This window comes from Lepisma saccharinum, chromosome 21 (assembly GCF_977018435.1).
Source record: "Lepisma saccharinum chromosome 21, izLepSacc3.1, whole genome shotgun sequence".
Taxonomy (NCBI): Eukaryota; Metazoa; Arthropoda; class Insecta; order Zygentoma; family Lepismatidae; genus Lepisma; species Lepisma saccharinum.
In genome coordinates, this window is record NC_139249.1 from 60,128,314 (window position 1) to 60,155,341 (window position 27,028).

At 39.1% G+C, this 27,028-nt stretch overlaps 1 protein-coding gene across 2 annotated transcripts in view; it reads right to left on the minus strand.

Moving 5' to 3' along the window:
• LOC146004330 (uncharacterized) overlaps positions 1 to 27,028 on the minus strand; it is an 84,589-nt gene that overhangs the window by 19,300 nt on the left and 38,261 nt on the right. For both annotated transcript variants that reach the window (XM_083143100.1, XM_083143099.1), the window contains exon 3: positions 6,127 to 6,651. In XM_083143100.1, the coding sequence (XP_082999226.1) occupies positions 6,127 to 6,651 (525 nt within the window). The remainder of the gene's footprint in view (positions 1 to 6,126; positions 6,652 to 27,028) is intronic.

Sequence of the window (27,028 nt, forward strand, 5' to 3'; positions counted from 1 at the left end):
TCATTTAGTTTCTTCTACAAAAGTTACTTCATGTCTTCTAAGATCCTACCAAATTTCATGAAAATCTGAAATGGTCAGGTTGAAAAGGTTTTTTTTTCTTTTGGTGAAGATTTGGCACAGAATGACCGTATGCATAAACCTCGTTTCAAAGAATATTGATTAATAAGCAGAGCAAATTCCACTAATTTTATTTCATAGCCTTTCAGAATATACTTTACCTTAAACTTCAATTTTAAAAAAATGGCATGATAACTGCTTTGCCTTATAATGATAATGCAAATTTAGTAATCTGAGATGTTGACATACAAAAAAATCAACATTATAAACAATACAATAGTTTTTCTCGATTTTCAGTGGAGGAATATTTGTGACAACTTTTTAAATGGGATATACATATATTTATGAACTTCAGAAAAAAGTTTCAGAGTGGTAGGCCAATTTGACTTCGAGATACAACTATTTCTGTTAAGCACTGCAAGCTCCCACCATGGCCTCAGCATTGACTGATCCATGCAAAATTAGGAAATTTAGCCTCCTGTTTCTCAGGAATTATGAGGGCTACAGAAGAAAAATTGTTCATGGGTTCATACCTTGGTAGTATTAACGAATACACCAAGTTGCATTAAAATCTGAATGGTGGGTGTCATTGCCTGGGGTTCTTGTTTTAAGTCCACTTTATGCACAGAAAGGCTAATTGGAACTAGACCTACAGTTTAAAGTGAGATCCGAACCACTATGTGCCTCTACCGGGTATCGAACCTGGGACACCTTGATTACAAGGTGACGACGCTACCACTGACCCATGGAAGAGGACCAATCATTACCTGGGGGATTTAAAATGGAATCAGTCTGATACAACTTTCATGAAATTTAACACTTAAATTTATGGTGTTTTATTTCATAGCACATACCTCCATATTATATTTAACTGTGCAGGTGAAAATTTGTAGTAGTTTATTTACCCATTCGTTAAAACCAGCATATGCTACTTTCCTACAGAGTTATAATATGAAGTACTGTGAAGAATATTGAATAACGATATATGCCTCAGAGAATATTAGATAATTCCGAACATTCATTTTAATAATATTCACCAGGGATATTAGATAATTCCGAACATTCATTTTAATAATATTCACCAGGGATTTTCAAAGTTTTTGCAGTTGCAGCTCCCCTCAGATGCCAAAATCTGCATTCACCATGTGCCTACCATCAGCAATAATAGATAAATGCATGTTATGTGACCATAAAAAAAACACACAAAATCTGTTCGTGTGTTAATTTACTGTTTGTACGCATACAAGTAATGAAAACATAATGATAAATACAGATGATGCAATTTCTTTAATGTTCATAAGCTGAGAGATAAATACAGAGTAAGAAAACCAGGATATCGCAATGTTTAGCTGAGTCAGTGAGTTGTATGAGCTTGCTTGGTGGCACACATTATAACTAATCTGGGTATATATTTGGAAATGACAAGGATCATCTCAGTCTGGATATTTACTCTTGATTTTTATTTGGACTTGATCACAGTCATGGTTAAAATTCCAGTTTCACGAAGATATAAAGTCGCAGAAGGAAGCATAATGTGTAAGGCCTTATTATTGTTTAACTATGGGTACTTATTCTTTACGGATGGATCCAAAATTAAGACATTGTCACAGATAGAAACAAACAAAATAACTACCAGGATAAATGGTGTTACCATCTCCTAGGCATCTTTGTGTCCGTTTGAGCTCCCTTTAAGCTGAAAATTGGGGCAAATTCCAATAACGACCCCTTCGAAATAACAACCCTTTTCCCGGGAACTGTGAAAGGTCATTGAATCGAGAGTTGACTATACTTCACTATGTTGTCTGAGGAAAATTCAGTAAGCTGCTCCTCATCTGCTTTGGAAAACATTGATGGAGGGTCTGCATTGAATGAATCTCTCATTCAGTTGTGCAGTGTGAGCTGTGGAAAGAACTTTTTGAAGTGGATGAAGTTGTGTGAAGTGCTCCACTTCATTGTAGTCCTGTTCCTTCTACCACCATGCTCAGTGTAGGTAAACAATCACCAATGTTTTCATCTTCAATCTTTTTCTTTGAAAGCAGCACTTCCTTTTGAAGGCATGCACAGGATTCTAGCAACCATTCTGACTGTGAGTAATGTACTGTTGCCAGAACTGTCCTCTACTTATATGTTCCGATTTTGTCAGGGTTGAACAAAAGAACATCTTGTTACTAAGTAAATCATGCATAGTTTTTTTTTCTGAAGATCAAGATATTTATATATATCTTTATTAGTAAGTATAAATTTCAGGAGAAAAGAAATATCTGACAGAAGTTCTCGTGCTTCTCCTGCAAAACTTCGGTGGACGAACTGATTCATGCCACTCACCAATTGAAGGCATAGTCCACACAGAATTTTTGGAGCATGGAACCACTGTAAACTGCGATTGGTACATGAAGACCTTGGAAAAACTCCGTGCACGATTATTGCAAGTTATGCCTGGCAAGGATGCAATTCCTCAATATGACAATGCACACCCACAAACACTCCAAACACAGGATGCATTGCAGCATCTCAAATTCCATGAGATTTTACCCCACCAGCAGTACAGCCCAGATCTCACACCTTGTGACTATTTCCTTTTTCCGAGGCTGAAAGAGCACCTGAAGGGACACTGTTACACCTGTGATGCCGAGGTGCATGCAGATGTGCATTGCTGTTGCCGGGAGAAGATGCCTGATTTCTTCGCCGACAGGATGCATCAATTTGTCCTATGTTGGCATTTGTGTGTGGACAATGATAGTGACTACGTAGAAAAGTAGTGACATTCTTGTAGAGGACATTCCAAACTTTAAGAAGACATATAGTTCAGGTAAGTAGCTTGCATATTATTGATGTTATTGCGTAGGAGGCAAAACTTTTCAAAATGCCCCCATACCACTGTGTGTGTGTGTACACATGTATAGGTATTCTGTTGATATTAGTTCCATCACAGCCCAAAAGGCGGTAGGCATTTGTATACCCGAAGTGGCATAGGTGAGCAAATTTTCTTTTGAGCAATGTAAGAAGAATCTACAACACAGATTTCCCAATTTAACACTGTTAGATTTCTACCTCTGGGAAACTGAAGAATAATGTGTACCCCACAAAGCCATGGTCATTGGATGACATGAAACATACAATTGACTCTTCCTGTGCTTCCCTTCTTGCAGAAACCATATTTGTTCTTTGTTGATCTGTTCTACAGCACTGCAGACAACTTACTGCTGCAAATGAATATCTGTAACTTTAAGATATGTGACTAGCAAAAAAGTTTATACTTGGTGTTATTAGTGTTCCCATTATTATATTTCAAAGAGTGTAAACACTATTTTTGGACATTCTGTATGTACGTTTCTACTGGCCTCACTCCCACCTGATCCAACTCACTCACTCACCCATGGTGGGAGATCATTCAACCAGTTAGATATGGCATGGAGTGTGGTCACTATGTCAAACCACAGTCTTTGTTGTATGTTTCCATGACCAGATATATATGTATTAAGAGATAGTAAACACTTACCAAAAACGGAAATCAGAAGTCGATATTTTGCTGCCTAGTCACATTTTTGCAGAAGAAATAGATGAGGTTTTATCAGGATGAGGGGGGTGAATTCAGGCCTTGGCCTCTGAGGACTAGGGAGAATGGGATGGCTTTTTCTTTTGCTGTGGAAGGGGTGAGAGATGGAGTAGTGGAGATATTGGAGGTGGTTGGTAGGTTTGATGCGTATGCAGGTTTCTAGGTGATTACCCATGATGTGGACAAACACATCTAGGAAGGTCATCTATGGAGTGGAATCAGGTGAATTTGAGGGTGGTCAAGTTGTTGAAATTTTCTCTCTCTCTCTCTCTCTCTCTCTCTCTCATTCCTGATTTAGGAAGGTTGCAAGAGGGTTCGCCACGTGTCCAGAGGAGGAGGATGTCATAAATGAATCTTAGCCAGAGAAGTAGCTTCTTTGATTGGGAGTCTAGGAACTCATGTTCCAACCTGCCCATGAAGAGATTGGAACAGGAGGGGAGGTATTTGGAGCCCATGGCTGTGCAATGTATTTACAGGCACAAACACTGGTGTGTCAGGGATGAGAGTGAAGTTGGACAGGCCTTCAGGGAGGACTCTGGAAAGGAAAAAATCCACAGATTGAGGCAAACACCTCAATTCATCCTCCTCATCCCACCCATAATACAACCTATGAATGCATCAAGCACTAATCAACCATGGCATTTTTGTAATGATTCCATTGAAAGTAAATTACGCCATTACAACCCGAAAGCATCCGTGGCTTTTTAACCACACATGTACGAGGGGCGTACTATAATGATTTACACTTTATTTTTTTCAGGTCCCATGGTCCACCATTCGAGAAGTGAGGACTGGCATATGAAGCTACGAGTCTAGTCTACCGATTGCAGGCAGCAGTGCCCAAAAAGGATTCCCGGTGTTCACACAGCAGCACGTTCCGTACATCATTGTCAGCGGATATTGGACAACATGTAAAGTGACTATAATGGCCAGCGTTGGACAAGTTGGTTTCTATGGAGAGAGGGTGTGATTACAGCAGAGATTTACAGATGATTTGTGGCAGTGTGTGGTGAACATGCACCTTCACGGAAAACCGTTTACAATTGGGTGGAAGGCTGGAAAACAGGATGCCCGTCAACTGAAAAAGGGACAAGTTCTGGAAGGAAAGTGACTGTGACAATACCAACAAACATGGCACAGGTTGAGCAAGTCATTCTTGAGAACAGGTGCATCACGTTTTCTGAAATGGAGGTGACCACGGGCCTGTCCAGAAACACCCTGCAGCGAATCATGCACGATCACCTTAATATGGGGAAAGTGTGCACCAGATGGGTTCCCAAATCCCAGACATGGGTGCAACGGCAGCAAAGTGTGAATGTGAGCAGAGACCCTTGTCCCTTTTTCTGTTGATGTGTGTCCTGTTTTCCAGCCATCCACCCAATTGTAAACGGTTTTCCGTGAAGGCGCATGTTCACCACACACTGCCACAAATCGTCTGTAAATCTCTGCTGTGGTCACACCCTCTGTCCATAGAAGCCAACTTGTCCATAGCTGACCATTATAGTCGCTTTCCATGTTGTCCAATAGTCTGTTGATAATGATGTACAGAACGTGCTGCTGTGTGAACACCAGGAATCCTTTTTGGGCACTGCTGCCTGCAATCGGTAGACTAGACTCGCAGCTACAAATGCCAGTCCTCACTTCTCGAATGGTGGATCATGGGACCTGATAAAATTATAAAGTGTAAATCATTATAGTATGCCCCTCGAAGAAATTGTAGATTATGAAATAGTAGATATCATATGTAATTAAAAATGATGAAGAGAAAGATAAAATGCTTACATAGAATTCAAAGCTTGTTTCTGTATGAGTCGTTCAATGACTGGTGAAATTCACAAAGCACGTAGTCCTATGAAATGATACAGTCATACGATTTGAAGATGACAGTCGATATTTGGCATCAGTTTTACCTAACATTATTTTCATCCTGAATATCCTATATTGTTAGGCTAGTCTTAGATATTGTTAGTCCTACTTCTTACTTGAATGTTTTCCCCCCCTCCCCTGCTTGCCTGTTCCCTTGTAATTTATTTCCACCTAAGATTAAACATGCAATGCCCTCCTGACTGTGGTTGTGCCACTGCATTCAAGCATACTTTGCAATAAGCTGTAAATTTTAGTCTGTGAACCCTTTCATGACATTACATTGGCAGACCCAACAGATGTCAGGAGAAATGTCACCAGAGCAACTGTGGCATCCCAGGGTGACAGCAGTCTAACAGTGAAGAACTGAAGTGAAGCATAAGACAGGCCATGAAAAACAATTAAGAGAAATTCAATGTCAACTAGATACCTAGTGGGCAACCAAAAGAGTCCATGTTGAAGTGAAGAAATAGTACAAAATTGCAGTTACCAATTTCGATTAAAACAGCCAGAAGTTGCTCTCTTCTACGTTTTATGTGCCATTTTGACTTAAATCTGTGAAAGAATTTTGCAACACACTCTTTTACTAACATTGGAAAAATCTTATTGACAGTAGTAAAGAAAATTATAATGTAGATATTTTCGATTACCTGGAATTAGTATCTTCATCCTTTACTGGGTAGTTCAAACCCACATCTGTCAGATTTATTATGTTCCTTTCTTCTGTTTTAATAGTTGGGATTTCTTCGTCATTATATTTCACATCTTCCTCCATCTTCACATATTCTCTTTTCGCAAATGAAATTTTGCTTTCTTCTCCTACATTAAATTCATTTTCTTCCAAATTGAATGCATTTTCCTCTTCCTTGACTTCTGATTTGAAGACAACTGACTGCTCTGGCATGTTTATATTTCTCATTGAATCAGGTTTTGTATCTGGTGATATCACAGGACCAAAATTATCCAAACCATTCTCACAAATGTCATCAACTTCACGTATGGCATGTTCAAGCACCGAAGTTTTCTCACAGCTTGTATCTTCTGATTTGAAGTGAGCACTGGAATATGGGAATGCTGGTAGAGGTTTGCTATCTTTAATACATGTTTTTTGTGAAGTGCTAAAATTGGCTTCTCTTTCACACTCCAATGTTGTGCTTCCAGATGATATATTTTCACTGAAATCATCAGACAAGAGAAGATAAACAGTAAAAAGAGTTATTATATCAATAAAACAAATACAACAAACTTTTTCTCAAAATTTCTGAGAAGAGGTTGTAATGAAAGTTGTTACGTACCCAATAGGACCAAATAATGTAAATAGTTTGCCAAAGTGGAATAGAGATGGCAGAACCAGATGTGCAAAATTAAAAATTAACACAATATACGTGAATAACTATATAAATAAGAACAAAGCAAATTGGAAAGATGAAACACAATAGAATCTAATAAAGAATAAATATAAATGGAATAAATTAATGTATATATTCGATTAATCAAATCAGTGATCATATGTAACTTAATCAGAAAACTAAAAAAGCCAAAGCACCGATACAAAATTTGTGTCTTTGAACAGATCTTGAATCTGTCTTGATTGATTTACCATCCACATAGTGGAAATTTTGTTTACACCGGTGGTGGCGAGTTCCAGTCGATGCCCCACAGCACTTTTGGTTGCGTGTTTCAGCCGTGGCACCTACTTGGATGCGCGTGTCAGTCAGTTGGCACCAAGTATACACATTGTTGCACATATTTAGTGTTGGCGCATTCCAATTGCAGCCGCAAGGGAGGAGATTAGTACAGGGTGGCTACTCTAGGACCATGATAAAATTCAAGTATAATTTCCGGTTTTCAAAGCAAATTTTCAAAAAATTCAAGGCGTTTTAAAAAAAAAGTTCAATTTCACATTCAATAATAATGGAAAACAAGTACACAAACTGTATTTTTGAATGGCAGAACATGCATGATAAATGCATTCCAAATATTACTCTTTTCGTACATATAACATCTATAACTTTCATGTACAACAAATGTTTTACACATATTCAAAATGGAGTGATGTAGAATAAGAAAATACATGCCAACACTAAATTGTGTACGTATTCAAAGTTTCTTTCAACAGCAAAAATTATATAAATTGTCTCTCAAATGTGCAAGCTCCTTTTTCTCATGCATGTCTTATTTCTCTCTCTGGTAATTTACAATGCATTACAGAAAACAATCGTATTCCAAGTGAAGCGAACAAGGAAATTTTTAATCCATTTTTTTGCAAATTAAAAACAATGATTGATTTAATAGGGTGCAAATAATTTCACGAGGTGCCATGGTATTCTCTCTTTTACAACTTTTATCATTTAGCTTGTTGGGCAGCCAGGGTCGACTCCCGCCGCTCCCTAGCTATGGCTCTGAACTTAACGAGACTAAGAAAAGCTGCGAGCAAGAAAATTTTATGAAATGTATTTTTATTTGCATACAATTTGAAATCGAGGGGTACAATTGCAACTCTGTGCCCTCTGCAGGTGCCCTTGGCCATCAATGTTTGCCCCTTGCCTTTCTTAGAATTTATTTCCATTCAAGGTTGAAAGGGGGGGGGGGGGGCAATGCCCCCTGTCCCACTGTGGTTGCGCCATTGATATGCACACACAAATATAGTAACAATATGAAGTGTGTGTGTGTGTGTGTGTGTCTGTGTGTGTGTGATTGCAATGTATCCAAAAATTCTAATTTAATTAAACGGTATATTTAAAACATTAAATTTGAGGTTCTTAATTTACAATTGCCATTTCACATACTCAGACTCGAAATACATCTACAAGTCACACAAATATTATGGTATATATTCTAACCTGCGAAAAATTGTTAATTGTGTAAGAATTTCAAACTCAAATCTACCTAATCATCTTCAAGAAATCTATTTTTTTGCAATAATGTTCTGTCTGTCAGATTGTCACGGTGGCTACAAACAAGCAGAAACGAAATTCCCTGACAATTACAAACTTAACTAAATCGATTTTTTGCAAATGGAAATAATAAACTCATACAGATCCAGGTATGGATTTGTTAAGTACCAATATTATCTTCTATGAAATTCACTTAATTTCTCTATTCTCTATGATTTGAATTCAAACTGCAAAATAGTGAATTTGGAAAATTATTACAATTCACAAGTTAGGGAAGGATTACGGAATTTTATCATACAGAGTAAGTTTAAAATAAAATACTTCATTATTTTTAAAGTTACCACTAAATGAGATTAGAGTGAAGAGTGATTGATTAAGAAATACATATTGTAATTTATCAGTCTCCTCATCCATTCTCGGTATTATATGTTGATATTTCCACTGAGGCTTGGAACCCTCTGCTTGCAAGAACCATTACTGCGGACTTATTTTTTTATGCATAAAGCTACTTCTCTTGTCTCTGTAAAGCAAACAACTTAACTCTTGCATATTAGTGAAACAATTGAATTGTACAAAATAAAGTGTCATATTTCCTTACATAATCAATGGGATTTCTGCTTCAGTACAGTATATCCAAGTGAAGTACTGTGAAACTGACAACATGCATGTATACCATTATTGCTGACGAAAAAGGTATGTAGGTATTGGAAATTTAATGCATGGAATTTATAGAATTGCATTGTATAGGTACCTGATTTAGCTAACCAAACATTAAAACAGGAACACTCTGTTAATAACAGCTTCTGAAAGTTCATATACGAGGGGCATCCTAAAAAAGCTCCAATGGTGCCTGTACGCAGCACTAGTGGCCGGAGAGCGACACACACATGCACGCAGAAAGAAGTGGCATGTAGCTGTAATCTGGTACAGTCGCAATGCAGCCATTTTAGGACAGTTCTAGGTTAAAGATTGCAGCTCTCATACAGTCTCCCACCGACTGCGATGTAGCCTAAGTGTAGTAATCAGATTTTTGCACGCTCAGAATTTGGCACAGAGACACCAGCAATCATGTGAGGTGTGCAGACCGGACGTCGTGAGTGATAGTATGGTCAGACGATGGTGCAGACAATTCACACAAGGCCAATCGAATGTGTACAACCCCATCCAGCTGAGTTGCATCACTTCAGGTGAGAGGTCTTGGACCACTCCCTGTACAACCCTGGCCTTGCATGTACCGACTTTCATCTCTTTGTTCAACTGAAGAGGTTTCTGGCAGGACAAGTATTTCACAGCTACACTGCGGTAGAGATAGTTCCAGTCTTTGCTGTCACACACATATGCCATGGGCATACAAAATTTAGTGCCATGCTACGACAAATGACAGAACAACGGTGGTGATTATGCCAAAAATTAGGTTAGGACTCACTGTTAATAATGCAATAAATTACTACTGATATTCTTGTTTTATTTATGCCTAATCGGTAGGGACCTTGATTTGTTATTTTTTTTTTTTTTAAATTGGTGTATTTTTTAAGTTTTACTATTCTGCGTTATTATTCCAAAAATTCACATTTTCATTTTAGTGCATTTTCTGGCAAATACCTGAAATTATACCTTCATGGTGTTTTTAAACTACTGTTTCAAATTGTAAGTCACATGGCCTACGCCTCTTCGTGAGAGTTTGATATCTTGAAAGTTATTTTGGGAAAGTTATTTTCCATACCCCCTTTCTAATTTTAATGTAAGGGTTTTAGGTAATGGAATTTTCCCTGTATATACTGAAGGGTGCATAATGACCATAAGTGCTGACTCACCCAAAATTTTTAAATCAATGAATTTAAAGTGACAGATACAGATATATTATGGCACCAAAAATTGGCATTATCTTTTTTTGACTTGTTAGTACGTTTCCCAAAATTCGCGTTTTTGTTTTAGAACATTTTTCTGCCAAATATACCAAACTTAATACTTCCATTGTGCTTTTAAACTATTATTTTAAATTGTAAGTCACATGGTCTACGTTTCATGACAGTTTGATATGTTAGATCATATTCTTGAGGAAGTAAAAGTATAGTGCTCCCCTATGCTTAGCACCAAGCCATGAAGGCATCTAGGGGGTGTGGAGTTAGGGTCCCGACACTTTCTTGATCACGGCCGAAGGTGGGGGTGATGTGATCAGCACCAAGCTCCTGGCTACTTTAACCCCCAAAGTTTCCTCCAGGTATCCGCTTGTTACGACGCTGGGTGAGTGCCAGAGCAGTTTGAACAGGTGGAAAAGATCCCGGTTCTCCCCTGCAGGGGATCGAGCCCAGGTCTCTCACAGTGGCGCAGGAACGGGGGGGGGGGGGGGTACAGGGGTACATTGTATCCCCTCAAATTTTTGAAGGGGGTACTGTACCCCCTAAATCGTAGATTTGAGTTATACCCCATGTACCTCCCCCCCAGATAATTTGACAGACACGAGGTGCTACTGTTAAAAGAACCTAGTATTTTGTATTCGCTCAATACAAAAAGTGTATATTGTTTACATGCATTATAATTCCTTACCACAGGAATTCAAGCCATTGTAAACTTAATCTACTACATTGTGCTACTAGTTAGCTCATTGACCTGTGTTGGAAATGTGTCTAAGATGAAAATTGTTTAAAAGGTATCTGAAACCATGGAATCAGTTAAAGTTTACTTTCATAAAATCATGCTGTAGACGAATGCCCCTTCGTGTAAGGGAAGTACAAATTTGTAAAGAAGTGGTCACGTCGATTCGAAGATATAAATCTGCATCAGAAGAGTATATGACTGAGTTTTTTTCCTTTTGAATTTTTCAATTGGAATTTTCCGAAACGGAATACTTTCACAATTCCTGGCTCCTCTTGTTTCCGAGATGCGACACGACAGACCAATTTGGTGGGGGATACAATGTACTCCTGTGACTCACCGATTATTTTCTTTTATTATTAACTTTGTCAGGGGACGTTCGGAAAACTTTTTTTTCTTTCTTTTGAAGATAGAGAAAGAAGTCTCAAATTTCGAGACGAGACGATCTCTTTCGAAACTCTCGTATCATATTTGAGGAATTTACTTAAAATAAATTGTGCCTTATTCAGATATACCAAGCATAAAGGGGATGGACAAAAATATGGAAACACCTGCAGAAATGCACATAACCTTTATTAATATCGAGTAGAACCACCTTTGGCACGCAGAACGGCCTGCAGTTGACGTGGATTGGACAAATACAGGTCGCATATGGTTGTCAAAGGGACGTTGTACCATTCTTCCTCCAAAGCAGCTGCAAGTTGTTGTAGAGACGATGGTGGTGGGTAGCGGGCTCACACCTTGGTCTCCAAAACGAACACAGGGGCACCCACAATTTGCCCTCTTTGAAACTCTTGTCAGCTCAGACATGATTCACTATAACCTGCACATACCGGTCGCTCAACTGTAACTGGCCCATCTGTCAGGTTGGCAAGGGTGTATACCTCGCAGGAAGTGCCAGTGACCACAGTGCCACCTACCATTCAGATGCAAATCGTGTTTGAAATGGCTACCTGTTTTATACCAGGTGTTTCCATATTTTTGTCCATCCCCTGTATGTCTTGTTCATATTTCAAATAAGTCGAATATTTTGTTTATCGTAGTTGCAAAGTTAATCCATTAGTGACAATTGTGAACTTATGCTACATGATTTCATCTAGTCGGGATAAAATTCTGTATTTCGACTGTTTGCAGTGTCGAACAAATGTAAAGCCGAAAAAATGGTATTAGGATATTTTTGTTTTAATGACATATGTACGTTGTGGAAGTTTGAGTGGTGACACATTCGTCTCACCTCGATACCATTCCCAGTTGAAATGAAGCAGCGAGGTTTCCTAGACATTAAAGCAGGGTGCGATTTGTGATTTTATCAGAAGGGAGAGGACTCATTTTACCTATGCATTGGGTATGCTTAGAATTGCACATAAATTGCTAAGAATCTAATTCAAGTTCTAAGGTCTCCTATTGTTTTCTTCATTAATAGAAGCAGTTATAAACATGAGAGTTGTTTGAGAAGAAGCATCCATTCTTGAAGGTTGATGAGGCCAGATAACAGCACGATACGACCCATAAGAAGTTAGTGGCGCTATCTAACGACTGACATGTTTTTGATACTGGGAATGACATCATTTACATCGAAAGAACAGTGTGTTATTATCCATTTTCTTCACCTGCATGGAGTAACACCATCAATATTCATTAAATTGACTGAGACATGCTGTGGTGGTGTCATGGATGTGACCAATGTGCGTTCGTGGGTCTCATAGTTCAAGGAATGTCGAACGTCGTATGAAAACAAACCAAAGGAGCCTCGCCCACGAACTAGCCGCCAGTTACTTCATTGCTGAGAAAAGGAATGTTTTGGGACAGTGAATGCGTTATACTCATGCATTGCTATCCTAAGGGTACCACAATGATGGGTACAAACTATGGAACTGATTTGAGGACCAAGTTGCTTCCAGCATTGCGAAAGAAACCGCCGAAAATGGCTGCAGCTGTGTTCTTTCATCAGGACAACGCACCTCCTCATTGGGCGACCATTGTTCGACGCTCTTCATGGAAAACAAATTTGAAGTGAATCACATGCTCCGTCCATACTCACCTGACCTCGCACATAGCAATATTTGGCTCTCTTCGACCCTCAAGGACAGTCTCCGTGCTAGCAAATTTTCAAACTGTTCCCCTCTTGCATCAGTGATTATTCAGTATACGGTACAAAACAGACTTTTAAAAAAGTGTTTGTAGAGGCCATGCTATGGTGACGTCAGCATTGTGGAAAATGTGTACATCTAGACAGTGATTATGCTGCGAAATGATGGCAGTTTCAGCTCTCTGAGGTGAGTCTATTTTTCAAAATAAATTAGGAGACCTTAGAACTTGAATGCCCCTCATATCGAGTACAACACAAACATAACACTATTTATGGTTAAATTCTAAAGTCAAATTGTTAGAAAATTACATTATTCAGTTGAATGCACGAAATAAATGACTCACTGCAGGTTCAATGATTTGCCAGTTGGCTTGTCAAGGACACTGTAATGCTTAGTCTTGATCAAATTTGTTACAAATTTTCTGCATCAAAGCTATGCACTGGGGGTCATTTGAAATGAAAATCAGATTTAAAACTTCTAAATGATTGCTCTAATCTGTTAGGGTAAGGATCTTGGCACTGAACTCGTTTTCAGATTCAACTGTAAATATTGGTACAATTTGGATTGGATTTCCAAAGTCTTTGAGTGAGGTGGGAATGTGTTTTGGATTTTCTTTGTAGATACGAATACATTCGACTGATGATGCGCACATGCTCTCTCTTACATTAAAGTTCACATTTTCATATAAACGAGAAATTAACATGTCACCACAAACACATGTCTGTATCTGAATTTAATGTGACAACATCCGAAAAATAATCTAAACTTTTCAAACCAGCTCTTCACATTGTCCACCAAAGATTGAAACATAATATTTCGAACGTGTGATTTTCAACTTTGCTTGCTATGAGATCTGAAGGATTTCGGATTTGCATGTGGAATGGTAGTACTTTCAGTGTTTGAAGAGCATCCATCATAAGGTACAGCTTATTACATTACAAATAATTACTATGTCAAATGTTTTACAAAAACTTCAAAATTAGATCTCTTGCGAGTTGATCAGGTATCATCTCGACTCAGTATTTTTTTTAAAAGACAACACAACGCTATAGCTGTCAACAAAGGTTTGATAGGTGTTAAGGACGAAGTGGCCCAATATACGTCAAAGACAGGGCACAGTTTTCGTTCGACAGTAAGTACTTTTGAAACACCCTTTAGAAGTCTGAGAAAATACCGAATACATTGCTTCTAAAAGGCACTGTCCAGGGTACATATCTGCAATAAATAAGTTTAATGATATTTTATATATAGCTCTAAAATGAACTGAACTGAAGTGGAATTCTATAAGTATAATATATTTTATAATATGCTTTTCATATTCAGTGGGTGGGAAATGATTATACCTGATTTGGAATTGCACAGGTTAGAGAAGGGGGAATCCTCCTCACCCCCTTTAGTGTGGCATTAATTTAAATGAAATACTAGTGTTGGAGTAAATTTGAGGTTGGGAGCATGCACTTGCCAAATTTTTATAACATTCACCAATGCAGATTTATGTTTCACTTTTTCGTGATAGTATTCAATATATATCCCGTTTTGTTGGATTCTTCTTGATACCTAAGAATAGTGCAATGTCATTGTAAACTTATGTTAACTTGTGCAAAACCAGTAATACGTCAGGATGATGAAAGTAAACCTTTGTAAGCACTTCTACATTAAATAAGGTGAAGTGAGCCAGAAGAGTAATAAAATTCCAGCAGCATATTTGCAGTCTAAAGCTCTTGTTTGTACATGTGATTTTTGTTGGATGTTGCAACCAGAAGACATCCAACAAAAATCAATTCCATGCGAGTGCCATGCATGCAATTTCTGTCGCATGTTGTAGTGAGATACTTTGTCAGGTGGCGATATTCGACAAAAATCGTATGTATCAATGGAGCCTATTTGTTTCCACATTCTTTCAGTTTGTCCAACAAAATGCCTTACTACGATGTCCGAGAACTATCGGAACTACCAGCTCCCACCCCCTCCACCTGTTAACAGTTCTGTCCCCTTACTCCTCCCATACGGACAAGAAAAAATGATAATTCAATGCATTTTCCACGTAATATTTAGAGGCTTAACACATTTTTCTGCTCCTCCGGAAATCTCTCTCTCTCCTGCCATCACTGATTTCTGGCGCCGTTGTTATGTTGTGCATAAAAGGGGCCTAAAAGTTGAGGCCAAAACAAACAACAAGATTTCTGATTTCTTGTTCCCATGCAGAGTTTCATGACGATATCTTTAAATGAAAAAAAAAGTCAAGCAAGACAAAATTCACTGACATTTCTCTGACTTTTTTTGACACCTCAAATTCCCTGACTTTTTCCGGTTTTCCAGGTCTGTCGCCACCCTGAAAGTAAACAGATCAAGAGAATTGTGTTTTATTTTTCACACATCATTATTTTCCTTTCTCGATAAAAATAACTCAACTGTGAAAATCTTGCCTCAGGGCATTTATCAATATGTATAAATTCAATAGGATTTGGATTAATAAAGGTTGCAATTTTTCACATCTACAGAGATAAATTCAAGCAGAGTCCACACATAATTCCCAGAGCTAATAATTCACGCAGAATTCCCAGAATTCAAGAAATTCCCGGTGAGTAGCCACTCTGTAGTATAATTCCCAAAGCTTAAAGGAAAAAAGCTGGAAAAGGATAAAGGTATTCCTAAATCGTAGAAAGTGGAAATAGAAGGGAATCCAGAAGGAAGCCCATGAAGGAAGTCCAGTTCTAAACCCTGCATCGAGAAGGAAGTCCAGATCCAAATCCTCCATTATGAAGGAAGTCCAGATCCAGATCTTCCATTAAGAAGGAAGTCTGGATCCAGAACATTTATTAAGGAAGAAGTCCAGAAGGAAGAATATACAAATCAAGAAAAGAAATAATAAAGAGCATATTCAGATGAAAATTGACTGTAAACAAGAATTATAGAAGAATGTAGCTTATCATGTTAATATTCTGATTCCATGTATCCTTTGTTTAAATAATATATTTGTTTAACCGTCTACATTCAAAGGCATTCTGTCTGGTTTCATTGTCTACAAAGAACCCTACCCTGAAGATATTCTAGCTGAGGTTTAAGATTAAGATTTATACACCTTGCACCAAATAGAGGTGGCATTAATAAATTGGCGCTCCTAATGTGTGGCATACACGAATGCATGTAGTAAAGTGTGTTATCATAAAAAAAAGAGGTTAGGTAGTATGAAATTAAGAGCAAACATAGAATAATGAATCCCATGACAAATTATTGTTTTGTACAAGTCATAAGCGTGTCATCATTCAGGGTGCACACAAACACACACATGTATACAAAGGCTTTCTGCTGAAAGAAATGGAAAATATAGAAATTTTTATTACTATTTTTATTTTCCAAGTTTCCATTTATGTACATATGTTCAGTATTACAAGGTGTACAACTTTGCTTCCGCAGTTTTTCCCCAAAAATATGACGCTGTAATGAAAAACATTGCTTACCCAGGCATTATTCAAAGTATTGTCCATCGCTGGCCACTACTTTCTCCCATCTTTCGGGCAGCGTACGAATGCCGCGTCTAAAAAATTGTTCATCTTTGGAGGCGATCCACGAATCGATCCACTTTTTGACTTCTTCATAAGATCGGAAGTGTTGGTCAGCCAGTTCATGAGCCATTGATCTAAACAAGTGATAATCAGAGGGAGCGATGTCTGGAGAGTAAGGCGGGTGGGGTAGGATGTCCCATCTTAATGTTTCGAAGTACGTTTTCACCACTTTGGCAACGTGGGGTCGTGCATTGTCATGCTGCAAAATCACTTTCAGACGTTTTGAAATGGCTTGCTGTGTCACTCCCAATGATCGTGCCAATTCTTCTTAAGTTTGACGCGAGTCTTCACTCAGCAATGTCTCCAATTCTGCATCTTCGAAAACTTTCTGTCTTCCACCACTATGCCGGTCTTCGACGTTAAAGTCACCGTTCTTGAAGCATTGAAACCACTCACGACAGGTTCTCTCACTTATAGCGTCCTCACCATACGTAGTGGAGAACATTCGATGAGCCTCAGCCGCAGTTTTCTTCATATTGAAACAAAAAAGTAGAACCTCCCGCAAATGGCGAGAATTTGGCTCGTACACTGACATTTTCAATCGCGAACAACTTCACGATGCACACACCACTCAACTAATGTTTGAATGGGGTTATCTTGACAGAGATCCAAGCTAACTGCGTGACGTCTGTGATCTGCTTCTCTCGACCGCTACTTCCTGTTGTTGCCACCTGTCGGAAAACAGCGGAAGCAAAGTTGTACACCTTGTAATATTTTCAGACGAGTATCTGCAAAGCAACATAACAGACATACTAAAAGAAATTTGCAATTCATGCACACACGTTATATTCAAGCTATGTTCATGTATGATTCCTTGGCCATATACCACACATGCAATGCAATTTGTAACGCATTTAAATATTGGAACTATGAGGCATATTTTTAAAGTAAGTTCCATTTTGATATTACACAAACACAAGGACAAATGTTGTAATAATTTTATTTTTACATGAAAGCCTGGGCCTACATCTACCTTTCAAAATAATTGCCACCTACATTAAGGCACTTATCGTATCAAACGACCAGCTTCTGAATGAGATCTTCACAGAAATCGGCCACCTTATGCGATAACCACTGCAGCATGGCTGTTTTCACATCATTTTCTGCGTTAAAGCACTGACCGGCAAGGTGCTTCTTTACGTGCAGGAACAAGTGATAGTCACTGGGTGCTAGGTCAGGGCTATAGGGACGATGATCAATTTGTTCCAAACCAAATTACACGATGTGATCTTGGGTTCGATGCACCGTGTATGGACGAGCACTGTCGTGAAGCAATACCATCCCTTTATTAAGCATACCACACCTTTTGTTTTAGATTACACAATATAGTTTATTCAAGGTCTCAAATATGTTGCAGCATTTACTGTGTCACCCTGTGACATCCAGCTAGGTTGCAGCACAGGTATTACCCAGGGAATTTTGAAAGGAAACGTGTTATTGGGTGTAAGATGTTAAAGCGCTCGTAAACCTAACTGGAAAATCTCAAATTATTGGATTTCCTTAAAGGACAATGAAATTAAAAATAAAGGCAAGTCACGAAAAGGATGTTGACATGTGGGTAAGCGCAAAGTCAACTTTCAAACAAAAAAACGGTTACTCGTAGATATATTGAATTACATTAATTTAGCTGATCTCCGTACTCTTCCTTATTTATCTAATGTGATGGCAACAAATAGGACACATCATAAATTCCAAGAAACGTGCGTAATTTTAATGAACATTACCACAGAGGGCATTGGGAAGAACACTGGGGCACTAATTGGTTCTCTTCGTCAAACAGAATCTTAAGTAACAAATATTTTCTGAAGTGACGAAAACACCGCATTCGTTATTTGCTTAACAAGAGAATGACTGGTGTGTTCGTTCCTTCTATTAAATAAGCACAAGAATTTGTTGAAAATATGTACACTAAATTCGTGCATGCATGTGGCCGTGGTGGCTCAGTCGGTAACGCATCTGACTACCATGCTCAAGTTCCCGGGTTCGATCCCCGGCCGGTTCAAATCCGGGAACTTTTCTAACATAGGAAGTGGTCCCAGCGCCCACCCAGCGTCAAATGGTATGGGTACCTGGGGGAAACCCTGAGGGGTAAAGGCGGTCAGGGGCGTGATGCTGATCACATCACCCCCACTCATGACCGGATCAAGAAAGTGTGGGGCGTTACACCACACCCCCTATACGCCTTCATGGCATGGTGCTAAGCACAGGGGAACACTTTACATTTTTTACCTTTTTACTAATACTACCTTCACCCTGTACTAGGAATCAGTCTTAATTTAACTGTACTTCAATTTACTGACACGTATTTAACAAGAGTACATCACTTTTATTCATGACTTAAATAACAGTTACAATTTGCTCATTCACAATTCAATTATGTTTCAATATTAGATTAGTAAATAACTGTCTTTTGGTTTTAGCACGCAAAACGAACAGTACTTCATGCAATATCAATAATTCTTTAAACATACGTCCATTTAATTGAATACACATACATATAACTTTGGTATATTTACACAACAAGTGAACAACGAATAATTTATGTACAACTCCGTAATTTCAATTTCAAAAATGTTACTGACTCTTATACTACAAGGTAACCAAAAAAAAGTTCTTGCCGTTTTTGACGTCCCATTAATCATGTGCTCACAGAGAGGAAACGAAATGACGCACGTGCCTGCCAAGCGATCCGGAGTTAGTCTGACCATCGACTGTCAGTAATACAGGCACCTTGCGCACACACAGCAGTCATAGCTCGTCCAGTGTCGACAAGAAATGGAGGTATCGAAGCAGCTTGTTCGTATGTGTTTGTTGTATGACTTCAAAGTGGGCCTGTCAGTTGCCGCATCAAGTTGTCGCACTGGCCAGGCATTTGGGGAGAATGCTGCGAACGAACGCACTGCCAGGCATTGGTTCCAGAAATTCTGTTCGGGAGATGTGAGCCTTTCGGATGAACCTCACAGTGGACGAACACATGTGTTGGATAACAAGGATCTGAAAGCAGCCATCGAGGAGGACAGTGGTCTAACTTGTGATGAACTTGCAGAAAGGTTCCATGTTTCCGTTAAAACAGTCAGACTGCACCTGCATGGGATAGGGAAGTCATACAAGTTAAGCAAGTGGGTACCCCACACATTGTCGGCAGCCAACAAGGAACAACGAGTGACAGCCTGTTTGTCCTTGCTCAGTCGGCACCTGAACACAGCCATATTCGATCGCTTGCTCACTGGTGATGAAAAGTGGGTCCTCTCTGACACTCCCAAGCGTACCAGACATTGGTTGTCGCCACATGACCCTGTTCCTCACACCTCAAAACCACCTCTGCACCCATGAAAGGTTATGCTCTCCCTATGGTGGAATTGTCGGCAAGTGGTGCATTACGAGCTCCTTCCACCTGGTCAGCCCATCACTGCTGACTGCTACTCTCAGCATTTGCAAAGGGCGCACCGTTCATTGCGGCAGAAGGAGCCGGCATTGGTAAATCGTAAGGGTGTGCTGTTCCTGCACGACAATGCCAAGCCACATGTGGCAAAGAGGACCTGGGAGACCCTTCAGCAACTTGGCTGGGAGACACAGTGCCATCCACCATATTCACTGGACCTTGCACCAACAGATTACCACCTCTTTCATTCTGTTCACAACCACCTCCGCGGGAGATCCTTCGCAAATGAGGGAGACCTGCGGAATGCATTCACGGACTTCTTCCAAGCCTCCCGAGTTTTATCACCAGGGTATTGTGCAGCTGCAGGAACGTTGGCAAAAGGTGTTGTGCATAGTTCTCGCTTAAATTACTGTACATTGTAAAAACATAGATTGGCAAATAAAAGATATTTAATTAAAGCACCTAATTTATTTCTTGAAACAGACCTTATTGCATGTATTACGTCTTTATTTAATGCTACTGTATTCTCGGAAGGTTACGAGGGATAAAGTGGGCACGTTGCAAGGTTATGCTTGCCTTTTTGTTTCTGGGAGTAGGACGTTTGTTACTTTTACAAATTTACTAAATGACTGTTCCATTAACAAAGGGGGTAAGATCGTAAACCTCGCTTCTCAACGTTACTTTCTATGGCTAGTAACTCGTTTCTATCTTATTAAACTGGTTACATTGTGACGTATCGTTCTCGCGTAAGTACTGCACTGAAAATTGTGTTCTATAAAGATGAGCAGAATGCAAAGTAACTCACGCTGCCAATATCTCAAGAAAACATAATTAAGTCCAAGGAGAGAGAATATTCACTGTTCAATACTGTCACTAAAGTTTGCATTAACATACTTTCACAAATAGAAAAAGGTTATAACTGTGGCCATGTAATTTTTAAAGATCACTGTTCTGGGATTAACCTGGATTTTGATTAGACATTTTTAACAAAAAACATAGAAGTCCTAACATACCTGTCTATCTGGCATATTTTTGGTATAGCTCACGACAAGTAAACCTGCCATTTTGCGATTATATCCACTTATTGTTCCTGCAATACATGTGCTTTTGTAAAGATGCAAAATGGCCTCCTTCTTCCTTGTCTTACATCATGACCCAACAAGTCAAGTACGCCAAACAACTCAATACTGCGGGAAGCCGCAGCAAGTATGCAACTGTTCTCTCACTCGTCGGCCAGCGAAGAAGCAACCACTTCGGGGGTTTTGAGATTGGGCAAACAAATGACGCAAGAATTTTAGTTATGGAAAGCGCCATCTGAGGTGGTAACTGTCAAAATAGAAGACAGTGAGAACAGATGACAAATGGCAAAATGAACTAGATGTGTCGAGAAGCATCACTAGAGCTATGTAGCGGATTTTTGGTAGTACTTAGGAGAACGAGAAAATATTCTACAACCCCGAGGCAAAAATCCAGAAGCAACACCCCCCCCCCCCCCCACCTATCCCAAAACACCATGCACATGAATTTTTGGGCTGAAATTGTTTGCTTGAACTTCACTTTCTTGGGTAATGTTGAATGCCTCCATTCCATGGACTGTTGTTTTGATTCCGGTGTAACATGAGATACCCATTTCTCGTCACCAGTGACAATTTGGCTCAACAACTGATCGCCTTCGGCATCTCTCGAGGAAAGTCAAAGCACTGGCTAACTGATTGGTTTTGTGTAACTCAAGACAGCATCTTTGGTACCCACCGTGAGCACAACTTCCGGTAATTTAAGCGAACTGTCACAATTTCATACAGAACACTGTGCGACACTTTCGGAAACTCCATAGATAAAGATGAAATCATCAACTTTCTGCACCAGATGATTGTTAATGACGGATGATCGCTCACTTCCTCCTTCGTCGTGCATGTTTGTATGGCCATTTTTAAATAACCTCACCCATCCTCTTACCATGCTATCACTCATAGCGTTGTCTCCATACACTTCTGCAATGCACTTCCAATGGATTTCGGCCACTTTCACGTCTCTATCACTTAGAAAACGAATGAAAGCGCGTAGTTCACACTCCGTGGTACTTTCAGTCGTCTGATCTATTTTAACCACACCAGAACAACTGTCTACTCAAGTGAAGGGTTGCATTCTGCCTTCTGTGGCAAGCCCATAGATGCAGGTCCTCAGCATGCATGTGCGGAACGGAAAGTGCAGCGCTACAGCGGCCTAATTGCAAAATGGAACTTACTTTAAAAATATGCCTCGAAATTTATTACATGTATCATTGTGAAGAATATTCAAGAACATATTTGTTCAACAAAAATATTTTTGGATGACATTATAATGCTATCAATAAATCTGAGTGTTTGGACAGTAATTACATTTGTTAATAAATGTAAATATTACAAATAACAGAGATTAATAAATGTCAGCAGTGGCCGCACCAGGATTAATCATATAGGGGTGCTAAGTGGGTGCGGAAAGAAATTTAGAAAATTTATTTTGAGCAAAAAAAACAAACAAAAAAAACATGGTACATGGATGCATGCATTTATCACTATATCAAATACAAATCAAGTTTTGGCAGGTTTGGCATGTTTCAATGAAAATAAGCCAATGAAACTGAAGAATATTAGTGACTTACTTCATTTTTGCATGACACATAGTGGTCATACTGTGTATATATAATATCAGGTCATTGCATGTGAAATGTCTGACTTGGTAGTCAAACTTCAAACAACAGTAACGTGTTGGAAACGAACTTTTATTAATCAACATAGGAACTACTTGATACTACACACTTTGTTCAATGAGATACTAGTGCATTAATGCCACTATCGTAGAAATTCGATGTTCTGGACTGAAATAACTCCTCAAAGGTATTTTTGACAGCTGCTTCATTGGGGAACTTTCTCCTTGCAAAATAATGGTCCAAATGGTTAAATAACTGGTAATTAGTTGGGGAGAGATCTGGTGAGTATGGTGGGTGTGAAAGAGTCTCATAGTAGTAGTCCCATAGTGCAAGCTGTGTAGTTATTGCATTGTTATTCTTCCCACACGGGGCCTCCCATTGTAGTGAAGTACTAAAACTTCATTTTTGTTGATCAGTCTACGCTGCTTAACTCACATTTTTTTTATGTATTTCACCTAGCTGGGTTCAGTACTTCTCAGCATTCATTGTTTCACCACTACCAGCAGCATACCACCAAACAGTCACCATTATCTTCCTCGGGTGAAGGGTTGGTTTTGGCATATGTTTTGGGGCCTCATCAGCATCCAGCCATTGTGTAGAGCAGGCACGTCAAACTCATGACCCGTGGGCTGCATGCGACCCTCAGCATCCCATAATGTGGCCTGCATTGCAGTTATCCCGCTTTTGCTTTCCTCATGAAACAAGCTTCGACTCATCCAAACTTTACCAGACTGATATATTTTCCCTAGACAGGTGTAGGTGTAGTGACAACTAAGCAAGCTGATTTAAAGGTTAGTTATTACAAAAATACCTTGTTGGCTGTAGGAGGGAAAGGTGCATACTTTCAGCAGCCAATGAGTCTGTTTCTTGATGTGTGACGAGTTCATCTTGAATAAAAGTCAGAAGAGTGTCACAGAACCAAGCATGTTGCTTTCCAAGCCTTGTGGGAATAAGAAAAGGACTATAGAAGGGGAATGTAGACTTCTTCAAGTGAAATGGGAAATTGCTGACTTTTCTTGTAAAGTGAAAAGTGTCAAAATTGTGTACCTTGATAAAGTTAATTCATTCAGAAGTATTTCTTTGTCACAAAATACAGTTGCCAACCTCTGTGGCAGAATGGTTTGCACAGCATGCTATGCCGGACCCCGTGGCGGAGTGGTTAGCACATCATGCTATGACGACAGGAGTCCCAGGTTCGAATCCCAGTTTGGGCATGGCTGTTTGTGAGTGTCCATTCCCTCTTTTCCTTTGATGCTGCGTGTGCATTGGAAGAGAAATATCACCAGATGGGTGTTCCTAGATTTTTCTCATATCTCCCATAGTAAAGGGTGTGCCATTTACAACACAATCCGGAGTTGAGGATAGTACAACTTTTGAACCGGAAGTGGTACACATATAATCCTTATACCAAATTGACGCCTTGTTCATGCATATATTTTTAAACCAGGAAACAATTATTGGATTTCATGTGTGCCCATGCAGTGTTGCCAGATGTAACAGGAAGTGTAAATGAATTTTTTTACAAAGCATGAAAAATGGCACATAACACAGATGTAGAACCCGACGCAGCTATCTTTGCCGCAGTGCAGTACTCAATTTTAGTTTCGTCTCCCTCCCTCTTAGCATCATGTGTTCTACACTGCTCGTCAACCTTCGCCATTGTTGCCAATGTGTCATTCCATTCTTGGATACACTGGCCCCACAAAATTTTAAAACAATTTAATAACGCTCCAGCTCGCACTTCACACCGTCCGACAGGGACGTTAATGTGGAAATATAGCATAAAGTAATAGTTGCTTCTTTTACACATTGCATTTTCATTGGCTAGATAGTAACTAGTGTCGCCAACTGTACTAAGGAAGCACTGAAGGAGAAAGACAAGGTGGTGGTGAGTTTTATTGGATTGAAAGCGCCATATTATTAGTTTAAGTATTTGACCAGTTTGACATTGTGTGCGTGTATTGCATGTGTGTTTGTTAATGAACGTTAAATTCCATAATGCCTCCAGTACTGTCGAAGTTGAAATCAAAAACCTTGCATAGCCAAGCTCGGGAAATTCTATGAAGGAGGAGGAAGCCAGTCAAAGTGTTAGCATCTCAATAAAGAATTTTGTCAAGAGAGCAGTGGGTGCGACTGCCTGAATGCATAATCAGGGCTATCGTGAAGGATATACAATCTCTTGAGATGTCAGAAGGCCCCTCCACATCATTCCACACTCCCTGGAAAGAACGACATATACTTAATTTTACATATTTCAGCAGGTTTATTTCACAAATTGTTCATATTTCATAATTTTGGAATTGTTCAAAAGAAATAAATTATGTGGCTCCATGAGCATTTCAACTCTTGGGTCCAGAACATGTTCTTGTAGGAATTGCATAGAGGATGCTGTCATTTTTGTTGCTTAATGTGATGCATATTGTTTTCTGTGTTAAAAATTGCCATGTTTTGATGGGTGACAAGTTCATAGTAAAAGAAAAAACTGCACAGCAAATCGTCTAGTGGCAGTATATGTACTTGTTATTGTTGTGGAAGCCGGTTTCATTTGTAAATGTACAACAAAGGCAACCGACCGTCGCCGATCACAGAGAGGTAATAATACTGCCTGAGGAGGAGTGTTGTGGTCCGATAGTCGCGGTTTAACATGTTCACATGTTATTAGTTCTCAAAGCAGTGGTAGTGTCGGTCGTGTATTATCTGACGTTGCAGTTCCGTACCAGTGTAGACAGGTTTATTGGGAGGGAACAGTTATAGAGCGACCACAAGGAAAAAACCTTCACCCGCAAATGTCTGCGGAGCTTTCCCTTCTTCCCTTCAGCTTGCCCCTCCCCTCCACGTGCGAGTATGGTGCACGAGAGTCACGGGTCTTCCCAGGTTTTTTTGCCTGCGGTTCCACTATAGAATGCCACCAGTGCATTAATGGAATGGAAAATAATAAATTGTTTATTTTGTTTGAAATCACTCAAATAAGGAATCACTATGAAGAAAGTCCTCTTTGCAGCATTTTGGGTAATTTTACATATGTGTTAATCCCTATTTTGCGAATTTTTAGTCCATATGTATGTACATTAAAAGCCACTTGTTAATACACATTAATCCTAGTCCTGGTCTAATGCACGACATCTAAAACTCAACGTTAGATAGAGCTGAATTCTCTAATTTTCATGTTGTATGTAACAGCTGTGCATCGGTGCACTGCAGCGATTTTTCTATCTGCTCCATTAACAACACTGCTTCATGAGTTGTGTTGCACATCGCATGACAAAAATATATGTGTCAAGCTATACAGACATATCATCGGTAATTTTCAGTTTGGTTAGGTGGATTAGATATGCATCTATGGCAGTGAATGGATGAGGTATCTTTAAGGGGGAACTAGGAAAATCGTTGTTTTTTGAAATTAAGACTGTGCACTGGCAACACTGCTGGTGTTTCAGTGTCACAAAAGGTGTGTTTCGAAACTGTATACATCATGCAATTACTGAAAACAATAAAAAAGAAACTTGGAAATTTTCATGAAAATAGTGTTACTTACATGCACCTGGCAACCATGTGATATCAGAGATGGAACACGACCGGCCTTTCTTTTGTTTCTTTCCAAATGTAATCTCATCGCATGGTTTAAAAATATATGCATGAACAAGGCTTCAATTTGGTATATGGATTATATGTGTACCACTTACGGTTCAAAAGTTGTACTATCCCCAAATCCGGGTTGCGTTGTAAATGGAACAATCCTCGAATAAGCCATTTTGTTGCAGAAATTTTATTAATTTTCATTGCACTTACCTTGGTGAAAAGTTGTTCTCCATTATGAAGATTAATAAAAGAGCCCAGCAATCAAGAACGACTGACAAACATTTAAAAGTTTACTGGTCACATAAACATATTTCAGATATTGATAAGCTAGTTTCTAGAAAAAATGTGTGTCAAATCTCTTGGAAACGAAAATATAATTATCCAAGATATGGTTTCTTTCCAAAATGTTTGCACAATTGTAACCAATATAAACTTCAAACAAACATGTAAAATAATATCACTGACTATGAAAAAATATGATATTCCAGTTTGATATTATTTCAATATAACACATAAGGATTATAATTAAAATTATTTTGACTACACTTACACGCAAACGTAATCGTGTAATCATTCAGTTCTAAGTAGAGCTGGATGAGAAGAATGAGGGTGACGATGGATTTTACATCCCCCTGCTAATTGCTAATTTATGGTACTATATATAATTTAGACCCCACCCCCTTTCCCGCTGCCTGGGGCGATCCACTTAGTTCTGGACTTCAATGGAGATGTTTGCCCCAGAGAGTTTTCACAT